The sequence below is a fragment of the Rhinatrema bivittatum genome, chromosome 1 (assembly GCF_901001135.1).
Source record: "Rhinatrema bivittatum chromosome 1, aRhiBiv1.1, whole genome shotgun sequence".
Classification (NCBI taxonomy): Eukaryota; Metazoa; Chordata; class Amphibia; order Gymnophiona; family Rhinatrematidae; genus Rhinatrema; species Rhinatrema bivittatum.
Genome location: NC_042615.1, coordinates 488,258,516 through 488,275,856, shown reverse-complemented (window position 1 = coordinate 488,275,856; position 17,341 = coordinate 488,258,516). Strand labels below are relative to the sequence as shown.

Genomic DNA, 17,341 nt, shown 5'->3' with positions numbered 1-17,341 from the left:
GACGTCATCAGGTTCGAAGGAGCGGGATAAAGCATCCACTCAGAGGTTCTTCTCTGCCGGACAATAGCGGAGCTCGAAATTAAACCGGGAGAAGAATAATGTCCAGTGGGCCTGGTGAGTGTTGAGACACTGGGCATGTCTGAGGTGCTCGAGGTTTTTATGATCAGTAAAGATCGTGAACTTAGACTGAGCATCCTCCAACCAGGGACACCACTCTTCGAGGGCGAGCTTGATAGCAAGCAACTCTCTATCCCCTGTGCTGTAGTTTTGTTCAGCAGGGGAGAACTTGTGGGAGTAGAATGAGCATGGATGGGTCGAGTGCTGACTCAGAACCGCCCCAGCCCCTATGGCAGAGGCGTCCACTTCCACAATGAAGGGGCAGTTCGGATCCGGATGGGGCAAGCAAGGGCCTGAAAGGAAGGCATTCTTGAGGTCCTGGAAGGCAGCAAGGGCTTCAGGAGACCAGTTTTGGTGTCGCTGCCTTTACGAGTCATGGCCGTGAGGGGCGCTGCCAATAAGGATTAGTTTGCTATGAAATGGCGATAATAATTAGTAAATCCTAGGAATCTTTGGAGCACCCGAAGGCCCACAGGCCGTGGCCAGTCTTGAATGCCCTTTAATTTGCTGGGGTCCATCGCGAAACCTTGTTGGGAGATGATATAGCCTAGGAAAGGCAAGCTTGATTTTTCAAAAAGGCACTTGTCGAGCTTGGCAAACAAATGGTTCTCTTGCAGGCGTCGGAGCACCATGCGGACGTCGGCATGGTGAGTGGTCAGGTCTTTTGAGAAGATGAGGATGTTGTCTAAATACGTGACGACTTTAGTATACATGAGGTCACAGAAGATTTAATGTATCATGCGTTGGAATACCGCAGGGGCATTACAAAGTCCAAATGGCATTACGCGATATTCGTAATGTCAATCCCTGGTATTGAATGCTGTTTTCCAGACATCTTCAGGGCGTATGCGGACCAGATTATAGGCACCTCGCAGATCCAACTTCATAAAAATGGTGACACCCTGGAGATGATCAAACAGCTCTGTGATTAACAGCAGAGGGTATCTGTCCTTGCGAGTAATAGCATTTAAGCCGCAGTAATCAATACACGGTCTCAACGACTCATCATTCTTCGTGACGAAGAAAAAGCCCGCGCCCACAGGAGAAGTAGAGGGGCGGATGAACCCCTTGGCCAGATTCTCTTGGATATACTCTGACATTGCTCGGGTTTTGGGCACAGATAGCGGGTAGGTCCTACCCCTAGGAGGCATAGTGCCGGGTAGCTCGATGGGACATTCGAACTTGCAAAGAGGCGGAAGGATGTCTGCCTTCTGCTTAAAGAACACATCCTTGAAGCCAGCATATGGAGGCAGAAGGCCAGAAGCAATCACCGTGAGGGGAATCGCGAGAGGAGATGCCATGTCTGATGACAGGCGGGATTCCATTTGGCGAGCTGTTAGGTTCCCCAGTCAATCTGGGGGGAGTGGCGCTGGAGCCACAGCAATCCCAAGACCATTGGATGAATGGATTTCTCCAGAACAAAGAGCTCAACCTCCTCTTCGTGTAGAGCTCCAGTGAGGAGACGGACAGGTTCCGTCACTTGGGAAATCCTACCGGGTAGTGGTTTGCTGTGAATGGAGGTAATACGTAGCAGTGTCTTGATGGTGCGAGTGGAAATGCCCAGGTGGTGCACCAGGTCCTTGATGATGAAATTCCCACCTGCTCCTGAGTCGATCAGAGTCAAGGCTGGGAAAGAACGAGAGTCCCAGATCAGGGTGACTGGTAGTGTCAATTGAGGAGCCAGAGAAATAGCGCCCAAGTTCAGGACCCCAGCAGAACTTAGGCCCAGGAGTTTCCCAGACCGACGGGACAGGACAGGAGGCGGTGAACCAAAGCCTCGCAGTACAGACCCAGACCCGAATGCATCCATCTGAGGCATTCCGCCGGAGACAAGCGCCCTCGGCCCAGTTGCATAGGTTCTTCCGTTTTGGTAGATGGCAGGATTCTTCTGGAGGCGGAGCCTGCTGCTGGTGGAGAATGGGAAAGCTCCGCATTGGGATGTTGGGGCGTCTGAACCTCTCGGTGATGCTACTGGAGACAGTGGTCAATGCAGCCTGCCAGATCAATAAGGTCCTCGAGAGAAACAGGTAGCTCACGAGCTGCAAGCTCATCTTTAAGTTGGGATGATAATCCGTCCAAATAAATGGCTCGGAGGCAATCCTCTTGCCAAGCCAATTCTGTGGCAAGGGTCTGAAACTTGATAGTATAATCGTTGAAAAGCTCGTTGACCTTGCTGCAAGCATAGGAGATTGGAACTAGCTACAGCCTGCCTCCCCGGGTCATCGAATGTCCGACAAAAGACGGTCACGAAATGTGACAGCTCTTGGAGGAGGGAGTCCGAATGTTCCCACAAGGGAGAAGCCCACGCCAGCGCCTTGCCTTCCAAATGAGAAAGAATGAAAATTACCTTTGTGAGCTCATCCTAGAAGGTGGAAGGCTGCAGAGCGAACTGCATCTAGCACTGGTTGATAAACCTTCTGCAGAGTTTGGGATCCCCATTAAAATGGGGTGGAGCAGGTAGGGCCAACAGAGCCCTGGAGGGCGAGGGTGAAGGCTGAGGGCTGGCCGATGTGGACGTATGTGCTGAAGGACCAGCGTGGGTATCTAGCCGGACATGGAGGTGCTCGACGGGGGAAGCCAGCATCTCTAGGAACTGCTACTTTTTCTGGATCTTCAGAGCCAAGCCTGGAATGGCCTGGAGGGTGGAAAGCTCCGCTGAGTTCATGGCCTTGGCAACCTGATGCATCGGAGGTGGACCCTTGGCCCGAGGTGCGGTTGACACTACCCACAGGGCAAGCCCCACGGGTCCCCACCTGTTGGGAGGCGGAGCAGACTAGGAGACGGAGGCCAACAAGAGCTTTGCCAATACCAGCCCACGTTCCCCGCAGGTTGAGCCCTTGGGTGCCGGGGCTGGTTAGTCTTAGTCAGGCCTCCGTCAGATGATTCCCAGTTGATGTTGTAGCAGGAAGCCAGGGACCAGCAGAGGTATCCGAGGGACCGAAGCAGGTCCGGACAAGGCAGGGATCCAGAGACCCAGGCGCTGCAGACGGGCCAGGAGCAAGAACAGGTGACGCCTGGGTAGTAAATGGACGAAGCCTGAGAAGGCCAAGTCCAGGGAGATACCAAAGACATAGATGAGAACAGGCTGGTGTCAGGGCAGGCGGCAGAACTAGTCAAGGAGCAGAGTCCAACAAGCGAGGATCAAAGCCAGGGGGTCAGTCCTGAGAGTGGTCCAACGTAGCAAGGGTCAAAGCCAGAGGTCAGTCCAAGAAGGGCTAGGAAGGGACCAGGAATGGAGTCAGGAACACGAACCAGGAATGAAGTCAGGAACAGGGACCAGGAACAAAGTCAGGAACTGGAACAAGCAACGAGCACACGACAAGTATGGAGACCTGTTACCAAGACAAGGAACTAGTGGCAGGCCCTACCTTAAGTGGCAGGGCCAAATGATATTATCATCCGGGGCTGCGGGCTAGTTTCCCGCCGCGGTCCCTTTAAAGGTCAGCAAGGTGCGCGCGCGTGCCTAGAGGGAAGCAGGACCCTAGACGGCGGCGACTCTTCGCAGCACACATGGGGAGGTCCGCCGAGAACTGGGGAGGTCCGCAGAGGAACCAGGAATGGCCAAGGAGGCAATGGGTCCTCAAGAGAGTAGGCGACTGCCCACAGCTGCGAGAGAGGACGGGCCAGGTCTTGGAGCTGGGTGCCGGAGGTAAGTAGGCCCGGTCGTGGGCCTGCCGCGGACGGGACACGCAACAATTAAATGCGTGGAACCCAGCTCAATAACCATTTACAACATTACAACTGAGCTTTATGCATGGAAATGGCCTTAAAATTACCCCCACAATGATTAAAATGATGTGGAAAATATGCAAAATAGGAATAACAGTAAAATAAAATTACAGGGTACAGAAAGGACAACAACAAGGAGAAGGCTCAGGATCTGTCTCTGGTCAGATCACATTTCGGGTCTGATGTCAGGTTACAGCATAAGGTCAATATTCAAAACATTTAGAAGGATAACTCACAAGTTATCCTCTAAATGGCAAATTATTCATTTAACTCAAAGTTATCCTTCTAACTTCATGTTATCCATTTAAATGTTTAGTTTTGAATGTTGACCTCACAGTATTTTGCTGCTGTAGCTGCTCTTTCCCCCAGCATAATCCTGAATTTGTCCTCGTTCTTTTGTAGAAAAATCTTTCATTTGCTCTGTCTGATTTGGGAAATGCACATCTGTGGTCTCTTTGTATTTTGCACAGCAGAGGGGGAAATGCATTTTTGTTTCTGGTATTGCTTTGCACACAGAATCTGACTTTTGGGATTTCCAGTTCAGCTTTTGTGTGCATCTTTCTATTCTAGTTTGTGGGCACTTATTCTCAATTATCTGTCTGTGCTTTGCATGTGTGACGGAGGTAAGGTATACTGCTAGTGGGATCTGCAGCAGTCCAGCTTGTGCTGTTTTCCAATCTGCACCTCCCAGTGGGAAGTGTATTGGTGTTCTAGGGTGTGTTGCAATATTTGCAGTGCTGCCTTTTTGTAGGTCGTGTTGTAATCATTTGAATGTTGGGTGTTAGTGCAGATACGGCATGGCAGGTATATACTGTATGTGTTAAGGGTGTTTTTTTCAAGGGATGGTTTACTTCACAGAGTGCCTGGTAGTAGAGGGAGTTTTGTGTCACTGTTACTTTGGTGACACCAGAATCTGAACATTCTTCTTTTGTACAGTGAATAGTAGGGGAAGATTTTAAATTCTGCCCTGCACCCATTAAGGGTGTTTCTGTGGATGCAGTGTCTGTCACCACTAGTACTTGTAGAGTGTTTGTACAGTAGCACTTGTAGAGGTGAGAAGATACACAGGACTCACCTGAATAGCAGCAATACAGCCTGTGGGAAGGTTTGAAAGTTGTTGTTTCGATTGATCTGGGTCCCATCCTGCATCGCAATTTTACCAAAGATCTGACAAGAAGCAGAAAGCATCAAGAACATGTGTATCAGTGACATCGTCAAATAGAAAAGATATCCCTGTCAACAGATCCTTGCCCTCACTCTCTAACCCCACACACTTTTCCCAATAGCCAATGCCCACTATTCTGTATTCAAGGGCACCTCCCCAACAGATAGCCCCACCTACTCTGTAACCCAGGACACTCCCATTCTATAACTAAGGAGCCCCAACAAGAGCCAGACTCACCCACTCTAACTAACCCCAGCCAATAACCAACCCCCACCCACTCTACCCAAGGACACTCCCAACAGCCAACATCTTCCACTTTGTAACCAAGGACACCCTCAACAACCAACACCCATTTTGTAATCATGGACTCCCAGGAACAGCCAGAATCAGCCACATTGTAACAAAAAGTCAGCCCAGCCTATTCTGTATCCAAGGATACTCCCAACAGTCAGCCCCGTGCACTCTTTAAATCAGAGCCTCACCCAGCACTGCACACTGTATCACAAGGAGCACCTAGCAAGCAACAGGCAACCAACCTGTCTACTCCAGGTACTACTTAGGCCAATTTTCACAAGATTTAGGCTCCTAAACTGAAAATTTAGTAGGGTTGAGACCTAAATTTAGACTCCCAGTTTTTCTAGGCTCCCAAATCTAGGGCCCTAAAAAGTGGGTGGCTTCAGGGGCAGCGATAAGGCTGGGAAATATAAGGGCCGATGCAAAAAATCAACACGGAAAATGGGTTCTCGGTGTTGAGTGCCCATTTTCCTATCATGTGCCCAGCACCTCTCCTAGGCCCAAGATTGAATATTTAAATGAGGGGTTGCACTGCCATGGAGGCGCTAGGGCCAAATGTGCGCTCCTAGCGCCTGCTTGGCAGTGGGCGCCCAGGAGAGGTGGCTGTCAGTGGGTTAGGAAAAGGGACGCTCAATTTTACAAGCGTCTGTTTTCCTAACCTGTGCACAGCCACGGGTTAGGAAAATGGAACTCGTTAATTGAGCGTCCCTTTTCCTAACCTGACCGCTGACACTTTTTTTTTTTTTTTAAACCTTTTGTTTCCTCCGACTTAATATCCCATCCCTTCTTGGTCAGCATCCCTCACACTCCCTCTCTGTTCCATCTTCATCTTCCCAGCATCCCCAGCCTCCTTTCCTCCACCCTTCACTGGGTGAAGAGATCTTTAGCAGCATCACTACCAGACTCAGCAGGGGAAGATAAAGTTTGCCTCCCATCAAAGAAGAGAAGGAAGTGAGAGCAGCCTCTCATCAGGCCCAATGTAAGAGAAGTCAACCAATTCCCACCAGGGCTGATAAGGAATCAGCCATCTACTGACCCTGTGACACACCTCCCAGGACCTCGCGACACACCTGGCAGAGAATATTGACTTCCTAGTGCCTCATTTAGGAACCCAATCTTAGTAAAAAGGTTTAGGAGTTAGTTTTCAAACAGACTCCTAATGTTTGAAGTAAGGCTCCTAAATTGACCTTTTTGAAAATTTAATAAAGCTGAGACCTAAATTTAGGCTCCCAGTTTCACTAAGCTATAAAATTTAGGGCCTTAAACCGTGTGTAGCTACAGGGGCTGTGCTTGGGCAGGGAAACAGTTTAGTACTGATTTTCAGAACTAGGCACCTAACTTATGGGATCATTTTCAAAAGAATTTACACACATAAAACTGGGTTTTACACGTGTAAATGCACTTTAACCATATAAGTTGGCTTTTGAAAATTGCTACAATGTATGCCATTGAATTGCCCATAGGATATTTTCATGTAAGTGCACAATTGGGTAGATTTTCAAACCGCGCGATTTGGCGTACTTTTGCTGGCGCATCAGGCGCAAGCAAAAGTACGCGGGATTTTAGTAGATACGCGCGTAGCCGCGCGTATCCGCTAAAATCCTGGATCGGCGCGCGCAAGGCTATCAATTCCGTATAGCCGGCACGTGCCGAGCCGCGCAGCCTACCCCCGTTCCCTCCGAGGCCGCTCCGAAATCGGAGTGGCCTCGGAGGGAACTTTCTTTTGCCCTCCCCTCACCTTCCCCTCTCTTCCCCTACTTAACCCACCCGCCCGGCCCTGTCTAAACCCCCCCCCTTACCTTTGTTGGGGGATTTACGCCTCCCGGAGGGAGACGTAAATCCCCGCGCGCCAGCAGGCCGCTAGCGCACCGGGATGCGACCTGGGGGCGGGCCCGGAGGGCGCGGCCACGCCCCTGGACCGCCCCGGGCCGTAGCCATGCCCCCGGGCCCGCCCCCAGAACGCTCCCGACACGCCCCGAAAACGCCGCGCGGTTCGGGCCCGCCCCCCCGACACACCCCCTCAGAAAACCCCGGGACTTACGCGAGTCCCGGGGCTCTGCGCGCACCGGTAGGCCTATGTAAAATAGGCCTACCGGCGAGCAGGGCTCTTAAAATCCACCCCTTTATGTGTGGAAATTACTTTTGAAAATTGCTATGACAGTACGTTACATTTACATATGTAGCTCCTTTGAAAATTACCTCCTTGGGATCCTGAATCTAGACAAATGAATACCGGGCCTAATGTGTCTTACCTTATCTTCACTGGCAGCGATAAGGCAAGACAAGTTATCGCCGCCAGTAGCGCACCCAATAGCACCAACTTTCTCGGTGGCGCTATTGGGTGCGAAAGCCGGCAACGAGAACATCGCGGTGGTGTGATTGCTGCCGGCTTTTGCAGGCCCGCCCCCGTTACCGCCGGGATTCACCATTCTCTGTGAGAATGGAAAATCCCGCCCTTAGAATCTAACATAGGAGCCTGCATTTTGGAAATTAGCATTTTTGGAATATCAGCCTCAAAAGGGCCAATTTAGGAGCCTGACCACAAAAGTTAGGACAATTGTAATAAAAAGAACCTTTTGTCCCCTTTGCAGTTAAATACAAGTGAAAGGAAAAGCACACAAGTATATATATTGGAAGTCAAAAAAATTTAAATTATAATTTCATTCAAGAGACCTTCTCATTTAAAAGTGGTAAGTATTCATACATTAATCACTAAAATGCGCTACCGCTCCCAATTTTTAATCATAGGTCACAACAGTTCATCACAAAATTGCAGGAAAAATTATTTTTGTCTCTTTTAAATGCATATAAAAGTCTTCAAATAAGTGACACATCTTATTAGAAGTCAGTTGAGAAAACGTTCATATGGCCGCCAACCCAGTCCGTTGAAAAAATGCTCATGTACTGTTTGTTCAGTTAGTATAGCTGTGTTTAAAAAAGAATTGGATAAGGTCTTGGAGGAGAAGTCCATTACCTGCTATTAATTAAGTTGACTTAGAAAACAGCCACTGCTATTACTAGCAATGGTAACATGGAATAGACTTAGTTTTTGGGTACTTGCCAGGTTCTTATGACCTGGATTGGCCACTGTTGGAAACAGGGTGCTGGGCTTGATGGACCCTTGGTCTGACCCAGTATGGCACGTTCTTATGTTCTTATGTAAACACTTTGAAGACTGGCCCCATGTGAATTTTCAGCTGAAAACTTAGGAGCTTAAATTTAGGATCTCAGCTTTTTTTGAATATGGGCCTCACTGCCATTCTATCTTTCTCTCACAGATACAGGTGTTTGCATAACTTCAGGTGTTGCTGTTTTACTCTCTTACCTGCATCCCGATGACAGCGTAAATGAAGAAGATCATAGCAATAAGGAGCGCTACATAGGGGAGAGCCTAAAAGAAGAAAAAGGGAAGCTGAGAAGGATGAGAGTAGAGCAGGCAAGAGAGCAGGGTGAGAGAAGGAGTGAGATCAAGAAAACCAGAAGCTTGCAGCTTATTTTTTTCTTAGTGTAGGCAAAACAAATTTGTTTACTCTAAACAACAGGCTGTAGGCAGCCAATCCCACAGCAAAGGATTTCTCACGCCCTCTGTCTCGGAGAAATGTGTGTGAAAGGCTGCTCTCTCACTCACATATGCTGTCTGAGAGCAGATCCAGTTCCCTTTTTGCACTTTCCCCTGTCATCACACACACACACACACACCTTTGCTGCTGTCCCCCTTAGTGCACACTTTCTTCATACTACGCACACCTCTCTCCTGTCCTCCTGCCTGCACATTTCCCTTACTGCGTGCACCTGTATTCCTGCCTTCACTCCCCATCACTGCATTCTCTATTCTCTCAGTGGTGAGCTCATGTCCTCCCATTGCAGTCTCTATCACTACATATACATTTACTCCTGTCCTCATACCTGGGAACGTTTGAGCTGAGTTGAGATTGCTGTTGATTAGCCGAGGATGGGGGGAAGGGGAGGGAATAAAATAATATTTATCCGCTTGTTCTCTTCCACCGCCCCCCCAACTAATCCACACATGCAAAGAAGGTCACGCATAGGCAATCCTATGCAGATATTTTATTGCGGCCAACCGAGAAGGTGGTCAGCCACAATAAAATAACGCCTCTTGGAAAAGGCTTAAATGTAAGGCAGGATGCCCAGGACCTTAATGTGGGTCCCAAGGCTCATGCCTCACATTTAAAGAGGCGGCAAAACAAAACAAAAAAAATTGTGGCAAAGAGGAGAGGTTGAGTGTGGGCTAAGTGCTGGGTCTGATGCCCAGATCTTACCCCAGTCAAATGACTGGGGCACAGTCAGGTTGGCGCCATTTTGGAAAATGGCACCAGCCCCGACGCAGGAGCCAAGCCTTCATTTGAAGGTTCGGGGGCGTTGGGAGGTGGCAGGGCTGTTGCCCATATACTGTATCTGGACTCCTAGGACCCCATTACTTTGCTGGATGGTACCCAGCCACCAACAAGCTGCTAGCACCAATCCAGTTGATTTTTGGGATGTTGTGGCCTGCTGTTTTCAAAAGGTCATGCATTCCTTATCTGCCCCTTGTTTTCTCCCTATCACTCACCTTTGCTCCTTTCCCTCATCACTGCATCCTCTCCCGTCATTATACACGGCTGTGCTCCCGTTCTCTCTCATTATACTCACTTGAAAAGATTTAATAAAGGTCCACAGCAAAGTCCGTATTCCTTCTCCTTTACTGAGCAGTTTGACCAATCGCATCACGCGGAAAAGTCGGAAGAATGTGATTGAGATGCGTGAGCTGTCCTCTGAATTCTGAGTAAGAAAAGCCACAAGGAGTCAGACTGAATAAATAAAGGAAAGACCCTCAGTCTTCCAGCAGCAACAAAGGGAACACTCTTGTAGGGTCTGGGCATACCATAAAGTTGGTGTACTCAAGCCTGGAGAGGAAGAAGGAAAAAGCGGGTTGTTGGTATTTTGGCCTTCTCTGCCAGCCAACAAGCATGCTGAGAGTGTGCCTTGAATGAGACACCTCTCCAGCTCTCAGGCCAGCAGAGTCCTCGGAGTCACCCAGGTATGTCATCTGGGGAGAGGGGAGTGGAAGAGATCAGTAAAGGCACCCAGAACAGAAATTGGTAAATGGACAGAATAGAAATAAATAAATACATAAATAAAGGTAAAAAAAAAAGAGGAAAACATGAGTCACCAGAGGTAATGAGAGGGGAGACTCTCACTCCCAAACAGAAAATAGGAAGAAGAGTCTAGTCCCACAGAGAAAAGGGAGAAGACTCTCCATCTTGCCCTTCTTCTTCACATTGATACACACATTATTGGCTCTAATGAAAAAAAGACAATAATTAATAACAACAAGAAAGAAGATCTGATTACCTCTCCAACATGCCACCCATTCTAGGAGCAAGGAAAACCAGGTATAACGACAACAGGATCACAGTGATGAAGAACATTGTTAATGGTAATGATTGATGAAGATTATAAATGTTGATTGAAAATGGATGAGTGATTGATTAAGAAGAGGATGATGATTGGTGATAGTAATGTTGATTGATGAGGACAGTGATGATTGATGATGATGATGATTCATATTAATGATGATTGTAATTGATGTTGATAAAGATGATGATGATGATGATGATAAGGGTGCACACCAGGATACAGGAGCCACAATGAAAAATAATATTACATTATCATAAAGAGAAAGAAACAACAAGACAAGTCAGAGATATGTAAACACACACAGAAAATGTAAGAAAGACACGCAATCAGACAAACAGAGAGAAAGCGGAGGGTTAGATAGATGTTTGATGACAGAAGTAGAAACATGTCTAAAGATAACTTACATTCACCTCAGTTACTGCTATATCGACCAGACTGCCAACTACAATCAGGGCATCAAAGGTGTTCCAAGCATCGCAAAAGTAATGCTAAAAATAATAAAATAATCTTAGAAATAGAAAGGTACTAAGCCAGGAAACTGTTTCCTGTGAGACATGCTCGGTAGCAGAGTGATGGAGATCTTTCTCCTGTAAGATGGGCCTTTGGGGATGAAGGCTGGAGATCCCTCTGTGAGACAGGCTCTGGGAGTTTTGGGGTTGAGGGAGGGAGATCCTTTCTTTGTGAGACAAACTCTGGGGCTGAACCCTACCTTTGGTTTGAAAGCAATTATTTTCAGCATCATTTCCACAGTAAAGAGGCCAGTGAACACCATGTTCAGGATATCCATGGCATAATTGAATGGTTTTGACTGCTCGTAGTGCTAGAAAGCCAAGAAAAAAAAAAGCAGTGACACTACAAATGCGATATACATGATAAGCCTTCAGGCACTGTATTCATGTGAAACAAGCTTGCACCCAATGCACAACACCTACATGATTCTATCTCACACCCAACACATAGTGCTTATATGATGTGAAAATGCACCCAATACAAAGCACCCATTTGACAACTTCACACCTAATACACAGCACCCATGTGAGGAGATCCCAATAGCTGATACACAGCACCCATGTGATTAGACTCTGTATCTAATATACAGCACCTACTACTACATCTATTCAGCATTTCTAAAGTGCTACTAGACATACACAGCACTGTACAGAAACAAATAAGGGACAGTACCTGCTCTAAGGAGCTTAAAATCTAGTCAAGACAAACCATACATAAGAAGTGCATTTATTGTAAGAGAAGTGGTTAGGATTTAAAATCAGTTTTAAAAAAGGTGAGTTTTTAGACTGGATTTGAATATGGCCAAAGAGGAAGCATTACGCCCTGACCCAAGAAACCTATTCCAGGCATCCAGCACAGAGTGACTTGCTCAGTGAACAAAATTCACAAGAAAGACTAGGGAAGAGAGAAGAGAAGATAGATAATGAGGTGCTAGTGGGTAAGAGAAGCTTGAACTGTATATGGAAGTGTACAGGGAACCAATGTAGTGGCTTGAGAAGATGGGCTAAATGGTCATAGTGACAATGAAGGAAGATAAGTTGTGTAGCCCAATTTTGAATATATTGCAGTGAAGAAAAATGGTTCAGTGGGAGGCCTGCAAAGAGCAAATTTGAGCAATCTATACAGGAGATGAAAAGAGAGGGAAAGGAAAATTGATTCTTACCTGCTAATTTTCGTTCCTATAGTACCACGGATCATTCCAGACTCCTGGGTTTATGCGTCCGTGCTAGCAGTTGGAGACAGAGAAAGTTTAACGGACACTGCTTGATAAGCACTGGTGCCACCTGCAGTTCCTCAGTATTGATATGTACCCAAGCACAAAAACTAACTTGCAAAACCTTGTAAAACTTGCAAAAACTTAAAAAAAACCCTTGAAAACACCTGTTAAAGCTCTGAAGAAAAATCTGCATAGCAAAAAGAGCACAGTTGAGCAGAAGCCTCTCCACCTCCATCAAGCAGGCGGGCTCTGGAATAATCCATGGTATTACAGGGACGAAAATTAGAAGGTAAGAACCAATTTTCCTTTCCCTGTACATACCCGGATTATTTCAGACTCCTGCAAAGCCCCCTAGTAGGGGTGGGACCTGGAGAGTCCCGCTCACAAAACACTCTTGCGGAAAGAATGAGTTTCCAGATGCTGGATGTCTAGGCGATAATGTCTCGAAAAAATATGCAGCAACTTCCATGTAGCCGCCCGACAAATCTCTTGTGGCAACACCAACTGAGCCTCCGCCCACGAGGTTGCTTGCAATCGAGTAGAATGAGCCCGTAAACTGTCTGGCAGCTGGCAGCCCTTAAGAATATAGGCTGACCCAATAGCCTCCTTGAGCCACCTCGCAATAGTAGCTTTGGAAGCCTGGAGCCCTTTCTTTGCACCACTCCACGAAACAGAAAGGTGATCAGATCTCCGAAAGGCATTGGTCACCTCCAGATATCTAACAGATCGATACTCTAAGGCCGCGGTAGAAACAGTGCGGCAGTGTCAGGCGCACCCTCGTTCCCCGCACGCACAGTTCTCTTCACCTACCGCTCGATACTCTCTTCAAATTGCATGCAAATGCATGCCGCGGCTGCGAAGCCTTAGGCAAGCGTTAGGCCCGCGCAACCCATTTTACTGTACAGAGCGCCTATACAGTATCCTGGGTTCGCGGGCCTAACGCTTCACGGCCGCGCTGGTATCTGTCATTTCAAATGTCATTTCAAATGACATTTGAAATGACAGGTACCAGGAAGTGGACAGTTATGTTCCCCGATGCTCGGCAAACTTTCCCCCAGCCCCCGCTCACCTGCCCTGGCCCCGTCCGGTCTCCGGTGCAGCCCCAGTCCTGTCCCCTCCTCCCGAAGCAAAAAAAAAAAACAAACCGAAAAAGTAGCAAGGCTCGGGCCTGCTACGGTAGTCCCTTCTCCCTTCTCCTCTCCTCCCGATTTCGGCGCTCAAGGCGGCCGGGTGGGCGTGCATTCATCCAGGCAGAGGGAGCCGGAGGCCGCTTTCGCCACCGGCTCCCTCTGCCTGGATGAATGCACGGCCCCCGCCGGCAGTGAATGAATGCCCGTGCGATTTTGGCGCTCAAGGCGGCCGGGTGGGCGTGCATTCATCCAGGCAGAGGGAGCCGGCGGCGAAAGCGGCCTCCGGCTCCCTCTGCCTGGATGAATGCACGGCCCCCACCGGCAGTGAATGAATGCCCGTGCGATTTCGGTGCTCAAGGCGTGACGTCACGACGCTTGATGTCACGGCATGTGACTGCCTTGAGCGCCGAAATCGCACGGGCATTCATTCACTGCTGGCGGGGGCCGTGCATGCATCCAGGCAGAGGGAGCCGGAGGCCGCTTTCGCCGCCGGATCCCTCTGCCTGGATGAATGCACGCCCACCCGGCCGCCTTGAGCGCCGAAATCGCACGGGCATTCATTCACTGCCGGCGGGGGCCGTGCATTCATCCAGGCAGAGGGAGCCGGAGGCCGCTTTCGCCGCCGGCTCCCTCTGCCTGGATGAATGCACGCCCACCCGGCCACGGCCTGGATCGAACATGCGCCCACCCGCCCGCCGACTCCCACCGCCGCCTGGATCCAACACGCGCCCACCCACTCGCTGGCTCCCGCCGCCGCCGCCTTCGCCTGGATGAACGGGCGCCCATCCGCCCGGCTCCCGCCGCCGCCTCGATGACCGCACGCCTGGGGGATTCGGAAAGTGACAGGAAAGTGACAGGTATTTATACATATATATAAACAACTTACGCTGCAATGTTTTTTACACTTTACTCCCTTTGGTTTTACCCCCATTTTTTACACTTTATTCCCATTTTAATTTTCGAACACCACACTAACACCACACTAACACCAAGTAGAGGGTAGGCGGTAAACTAACAGGTTAAGGATGCGGCAAAATAGCGGGTTACAAAGGAGATAATCTGAGCGCGCGTCACAGTATCGGAGGGGAATAGCTAATTCCTTCATTATACAGCTAATTCGTTCATTTACATATCATATACATGCTGCGTGCGGAAAGGGTTATGCGTCTGTTTTAAGAAGCGCTAAGGACGCGTGAAACTGGAGACTGTATCGCTGGATCGCCTTACGCGTCCGAATTGTGCGCTCCCAGCACGTTACAGACGGGAAATCTTCAACCGCACGTTACAGTATCGACCTGTAAGTAAGGCCCTCTGAACGTCCAAATGCCTGAGTTACCTCGCATGAGGAAAAGAAGCATCCTAATTGGGAAAAACTGGAAGTTCGACCATCTGATTAACATGAAAAGCTGAGACCACCTTGGGAAGGAAAGATGGAACCGTCCGTAAGGACACCCCCGAATCCAAAATCTTTAGGAACGGGTCCCTACAAGATAAAGTCTGCAACTCTGATATTCTCTGCACCGAACAAATGGCTACCAGGAAAACAACCTTCAAGGTCAAATCCTTAAGAGTCGCGCTACGAAGAGCCTCAAAAGGTGGTTCACACAAAGCTTGACGGACCAGATTAAGATTCCAAGATGTACAGACCTTCCGTACCAGAGGACATAAATTCTTGACCCCTCGAAGAAACCGAACAACATCAGGATGAGAGGACAAAGATTTTCCATCAATCGTCCCTCACAAAGAAGTCAGGGCCGCTACCTGAACTCGGAGAGATTTAAATGCCAAGCCTTTCCCCAAGCCATCTTGCAGGAAGGATAAAATCTGGGACACCGAAGCCCGCAAAGCAGCAACACCTTTGGCCATACACCAAGCCTCAAAATCCTTCAAGACTCGGACGTAAGACAACAAGGTAGACATGCGCCTCGCTTGCAGAAGGGTAGTAATAACCGGCTCTGGGTACCCCCTGCGCCTTAAACGTAGCCTCTCGAAAGCCAAGCCACTAGACAGAAGCGATCTGCTTGATCAAAAAATATAGGACCTTGATGGAGCAGATGAGTGAGGTGACTGAACCGTATCAGACCATCCACGGCCAAGTTGAAGAGATCCGCAAACCACGAGCGATGTGGCCACTCTGGAGCCACCAATAAGACATCCCCTGGGTGTCTCTCTATTCTGCACAAAACCTTGCCCACAAGAGGCCATGGAGGAAACACGTAAAGTAGAATTCCCTGAGACCAAGGAATCACAAGAGTGTTGACTCCCTCGGCTCTATAGTCTCATCTGCGGCTGAAAAATCGTGGGGCTTTTGCATTGTGGCGAGACACCATCAGATCTACATGTGGACAACCCCACTACTCGCAAATGAGCTGCATTGCTGACTCTGACAGTTCCCATTCGCCCAGATCTAGAAGATTGTGACTTAGAAAATCCACCTGGAGATTCTCGTTGCTCGCAATATGAGAGGCTGCTATCTGGGTCAAGTGTGCCTCCACCCAGATCATTAACTCCTGAGCCTCTTGAGTTACCATCCAGCTCTTGGTACTGCCTTGTCGATTGATATAAGCCACGGTCATCACATTGTCCGACAGAATTCTGATTGAATGACCTTGGACCATCGGTAGAAAGGCCAGCAATGCTAATCACACCGCCCTGGTCTCCAAGTGATTGCTAGACCAGGAGTACTTTTCCGGCGACCACACACTGACTGAAGCTGGCAAACTGCCCCCCAACTAGACAGACTGGCATCGGTAGTAACAACAATCCAATTCAGTACCTCTAGAGCGACCCCCCCGAAGAAGGTGAGATGTTTGGAGCCACCAAGAGAGGCACTCTCTCGTAGGAACATCCAGTGATACTGGCTGATGAAAAAGCTCCAACAGCGGATTCCATTGTGCAACAGAGCTTTCTGTAATGGTCTCGTATGCGCAAAAGCCCAGGGAATCAATTTGAGGGTGGAAGCCATGGATCCCAGAACCTGCAAAAAAATACTAACCTCTGGGCACCCACAACGCCAATAGATGGTGGATCTGTGAGTGCAATTTGTTTGCTCTCTCATCTGTCAAGAACACTTTGCCCACGCTCGTGTCAAACCGGGCTCCCAGATACTTGAGACACTGGATCGGATTCAGATGGCTCTTGGCGAAATTCATCACCCAGCCCAGCGATGGAAGAAATTGAATGACCTTCCTGACTGCTGAGTGATAACTGGCCTCCGACTTTGCCCTGATGAGCCAATCATCGAGATAAGGATGTACCAGAACTCCCTCGCGCCGCAAGGTTGCCACCACTACTACCATGATTTTGGTGAAGGTCTGCGGCACCGTGGCTAGGCTGAAAGTAAGGGCCTGAAACTGGAAATGCTGACCGAGAACTATGAACCTCAGATAACGCTGGTGATCCAGACAAATGGGAATATGAAGATATGCCTCCGTTAGATCCAAGGAAGCTAGGAATTCCCGACTGCAAACTGCTGCAATCACCGACCTTAGGGTTTGCATGCAAAATCTTGGGACTTTCAGCACTGCATTTACTCTTTTTAGGTCCAGAATAGGCTGAAAAGTGCCCTCCTTTTTGGGAACCACGAAATAAATGGAATACCACCCGGTGCCCCGTTCTTTGGGGGGGAACCTGCCCCCACAGTTCCTACACCCCGCAACTTGTCCACGGTCTCCTGAACTGCACGTTGCTTTGTCAATGAACCACAAAGTGAGACCAAAAAGAGGTTGTGGATGGGATGAGCAAATTCTAAAGTGTAACCAT

At 48.8% G+C, this 17,341-nt stretch overlaps 1 protein-coding gene across 1 annotated transcript in view; it reads right to left on the bottom strand.

Annotated features, from left to right (window-relative positions):
• Positions 1 to 17,341, bottom strand: part of CACNA1F (calcium voltage-gated channel subunit alpha1 F) — a 186,565-nt gene that overhangs the window by 62,871 nt on the left and 106,353 nt on the right. The window contains exons 30-35 of the mRNA XM_029608013.1: positions 11,433 to 11,543; positions 11,128 to 11,211; positions 10,658 to 10,678; positions 9,956 to 10,084; positions 8,631 to 8,696; positions 4,922 to 5,013 (exon numbers count right to left, since the gene is read on the bottom strand). Of these exons, the coding sequence (XP_029463873.1) occupies positions 4,922 to 5,013; positions 8,631 to 8,696; positions 9,956 to 10,084; positions 10,658 to 10,678; positions 11,128 to 11,211; positions 11,433 to 11,543 (503 nt within the window). The remainder of the gene's footprint in view (positions 1 to 4,921; positions 5,014 to 8,630; positions 8,697 to 9,955; positions 10,085 to 10,657; positions 10,679 to 11,127; positions 11,212 to 11,432; positions 11,544 to 17,341) is intronic.